The following is a 4009-nucleotide window of genomic DNA, read 5'->3' as shown; positions in this document are numbered from 1 at the left end:
GGGGTCAACCGGCGTGCTCTCGTTGTCCCCCCCCCCCCCCTCCCCACCCGCGCTGCTGTTTGCGCGAGGGCACGAAAAGGTTGCATAAGCATCTGTCATATTTCTGTCAGCCCCCCCATGTCACAGGGACCCGTAAACCACGGCGAGATGGGAACGGTCCGAGGAGAGCTGACAGGTTGGGGCCTGCCGGCTCCGATAAGAACCGGCACCATGCAGCCTGCGGGTGATTTTTTTTTTTTTGGGGGGGGGGTGGGGGGGTGTTTCTGACCACAAACACAGGGCTTCGCTGCATAAACACTCAAAGTGTGGAACATCGGAGGTGCAACAGGTTGCTTTAACCTTTCGCCCATCATGTCACCGGTCGGGTCACAGACACATCGCTGCAGGTGGTGTCTCACAGAGATAAAACAGAGCTTATGTTTCACAGCACATTTATACCTCACAAACACCCTCAAAACGCAGTGGGGGAATATTTTTCTATTTTTTTTCCTTTTCAAACTCAGACAAAGCTGATTGATAAAGCCATGAAGCGAATCCACTCAGGTAATGGATAATTGGAATAGGAGTTAGGAATTAGGATTAAAAAAAACAACTTAAAGCTTTAAGACGTGTAAAAAAGCATAAATTACTTATTGATGCTTTTGAATATGGTGCTTCATTTTTAATCATTACAGACTTTGCAAAATTACCATTATGTGCCATTATGTAAATACAAATGGCCTTTTTTTAAACTGTTCTGATCGCAGAAACATCCGAATCAGCTGTTGGTTCTGTTCATTAACATCCCAGACCGACGTCTAGTCGGATAACGACAGTGTATCCACGAATATTTTGACATGTGAGCCACAGCCGGAGAGACCAAAGCATTTGTTGTCAGATGCTTCATCCCTTAACAAAAACATGTAGTGGGTTTATTCAAGCTTTCTTATTCACGCCCATTGATGTCACTGTCAGGACATTTTGAAATCCTCAGCCGCCCTTTGTCCAGTGTCTCTCATTAGACCGCATCAAAGGAAGCCACCATCGAGACGATTGTGCGTAAAAGTTGCGAATGAGGGGACCATTAACTCCACGCGTGAACCTGATATTCATCACTTTAACACACTTAACCCCCCCCCCCCACACACACACACACACACACGCACACATACACACAATACACACACCGCCAAGTGTGTTGATGTCTGCGCTTCGGTGTGAGTCTATTAAAAAGGTGAGAATTATAACTGGACTAAATAAACCTGATTGTAGATGAAAGAGTTTGACTTCTTTCCTCTCCTAAAGCAGTAAATGGAACACATTGACAACTTTGAAAAAACCCTTTCCTTTCTCCATAAATACTAAATGAATACATTTGTATTATCTATGGTTAGTGTGTATTAGAAATCTGCGGCTGTCTTTCCTTTTTTTTCAGGTTTCAGCGCCTCAAACAAGGGTCGGAGGCGGACTACTGGAACTTTTTTACACCTTTGTAGCAGCGGGCACTCCCACCACACGGTGATTGGCTGCCCGTGAGTTTATAGCGCACCAGCCTTAACATCCAGCACCGAGTACTCCGTGCACTTGAGTCCTGGCGACTCCTGCTAGTGGCTCATGGATGTGACTCATTACTTCGCCGGCTTTAAACCCAGACGCCGCGCGCCAAGTCCTTTGCGTCCGTCCGTTGGTTCTCCGACGCAGCGCGTCCAAAACCTCCCCGCTGGACAGAGATGAGTAGTCCCGATGCGGGTTACGCCAGCGACGATCAGACCCAGGCAAGGTGTGCGATGTCAGCCATGATGCCTGGAATGGGACACTGCCAGTGGGCCGACCCTCTCAGTCCCCTCGGAGACGCCAAAGTGAAGAACGAGCCGTGCGCCTCCGGCTCCGGCGGCCAGAACCGCGGCAAAACCGAGCCGCGGATCCGACGGCCCATGAACGCGTTCATGGTCTGGGCGAAGGATGAGCGCAAGAGGCTGGCGCAGCAGAACCCGGATCTGCACAACGCGGAGCTGAGCAAAATGTTGGGTAAGCGATTTTTAACATGATTTAATCAGTGCCCGATTTGTGCATGTTATTACCACTATTTATTTATGACATTTACGCGCTTGTTAATTTAGTTTAATTGAAATTATTGAATCATTTCTCAGTCAGTGCAGGGATTGTTGAGGCAGCAGGTGAACCATGTTTACCATGTTTTTTTTGTTTTTTTTTAAAGTTGCTAAGCTGATCATGTAAGCTCAAAAACCTGTCCCCCGGGCCCCTAAAATGGCAACGAGCTATTTCTGTGTGCATCACCAGACTGCAAACAGTATCCGCTGACATATCATTGATGTGCGCTCTCCCTCTTGACCCGCAGGCAAATCGTGGAAAGCCCTTCCTGTGACAGAGAAGCGTCCCTTTGTGGAGGAGGCCGAGCGGCTGCGCGTCCAGCACATGCAGGACCACCCCAACTACAAGTACCGGCCCCGGCGGCGGAAGCAGGTGAAGCGGATTAAGCGGCTGGACTCGGGCTTTCTGGTCCACGGCGTGTCCGACCACCAGGGCCCGCCCATGCCCGGGGACGGCAGGGCGTGTGCCGAGAGCCTGGGCCTGGGCTACCACGAGCACGGCTTCCAGGTGGCCCCCCAGCAGCTGGGCCACTACCGCGACGCCCAGGCCCTCGGGGGCCCCTCCTACGAGACGTATAGCCTCCCCACGCCTGACACCTCCCCTCTGGACGCCGTGGAGTCAGACCTCATGTTCTTCCCTCGCATTCACAAGAGGACTGCCACATGATGCCAGCCTACGCCTACCACTCCCAGGCGGCGGAGTACCAGCCCCAGGACCCCCACGGCAACCCCCACGGCAACCACCACGGCAACCCGATCCTGCACCGGCACCAGGGCTCAGCTCCAGAGCAGCCCCATCAGTCTGCGAACCTTCCCCCCTCCTACATGGGATGCCCCAACCCTCTGGCCATGTATTACACTCAGCACTGCGGCCCCTCCGGGCCCCTCAAGCGGCATCCCGGCGGCGGCGGGGCCGGACAGCTCTCCCCTCCCCCCGACTGCCACCCGCACCCGGCGGACAGCGTGGAGCAGATGCACCACTCGGAGCTGCTGTGCGAGGTGGACCGCAGCGAGTTCGAGCAGTACCTGAGCTCCTCCTCGGCGGCGGCGGCGGGGGGGCGCGGGGACGCGAGCGGCCACTACGGGCCGCACGAGGCCGGCATGCAGGGCCCCGAGAGCCTGATATCCTCGGTGCTGTCGGACGCCAGCACAGCTGTGTATTACTGTAGCTACAACAACTCCTAACCTCCTGCCCCGCCTTCAAGGACACGTGATTCTGACCTCAAATCTCCGTAGCTAAATTTGAGCAAACAAAATGTTTTGTTTTGTTTGTTTTTTTTTAAATGTCTTTTTAATTTTATTTGTCATTGCCGGCCTGCACTCTTAAGGCAACGTGAGATTTTTTTTGGAATGCCGCTTTGGCGAAGACTGTTGTACTGTAAGAACAAGCCATAGAATATTTCACACACTCGTTTTAACTTTTTCTTCCTCTCTTGCAGGGATTCATTTTGTGATAATAAATATTGAACAGACACTATTTTAAAGTTTATGTGTATACTGAGGTGTTTTTTTTTATACTTTTTTGCACTTTTGAGAAATAAATGTTGGCAAATACACTCACAATCTCTTGCATTTGTTATTTCACAAAATTTCTCTTGAATTTCAGAAGTCACTGAAAGAAACTTTCTTTCACATTTATTTTTTAAAATGTTTTAATGTCTAAATCAGAAGTTACTTCCCATAAAGCAGTGTCTTCGAATGGGTTCATTAAAGACTTTGTTCAGCGTGGGCTCTGTACTTCATGCCACTATCTCTGTTGGTTTCCCCCCTCGTCCAGCAGCACCCTTTGCTCACCTGGAAGCGGGGGGGGAGGGCGGGGGGCCCGTGACCCGGCTTCCTGGCCCGGACGGAGTGGAGGTAATCCCGGTGTCTGCGTTACACATGGCGCCCTGTTTTCGCAGTACGGGAGCACAGTTTAT

The 4009-nt window shown here is 51.4% G+C and overlaps 1 protein-coding gene across 1 annotated transcript; it reads left to right on the top strand.

Annotated features, from left to right (window-relative positions):
• The first annotated feature begins 1536 nt into the window (after window positions 1-1536).
• sox17 (SRY-box transcription factor 17) lies at window positions 1537-3646 on the top strand. The gene is given in 3 exon segments (XM_037456690.2): window positions 1537-2007; window positions 2339-2725; window positions 2728-3646. Coding segments are annotated over 3 exon segments (1233 nt in total). The 5' UTR covers window positions 1537-1709; the 3' UTR covers window positions 3276-3646.
• The last annotated feature ends 363 nt before the right edge of the window (window positions 3647-4009 follow it).

This window comes from Pungitius pungitius, chromosome 19 (assembly GCF_949316345.1).
Source record: "Pungitius pungitius chromosome 19, fPunPun2.1, whole genome shotgun sequence".
In the NCBI taxonomy this organism is placed as follows: domain Eukaryota; kingdom Metazoa; phylum Chordata; class Actinopteri; order Perciformes; family Gasterosteidae; genus Pungitius; species Pungitius pungitius.
Note: the sequence above shows the minus strand (reverse complement) of the source record. Positions and strands in the feature narration are given on the sequence as shown.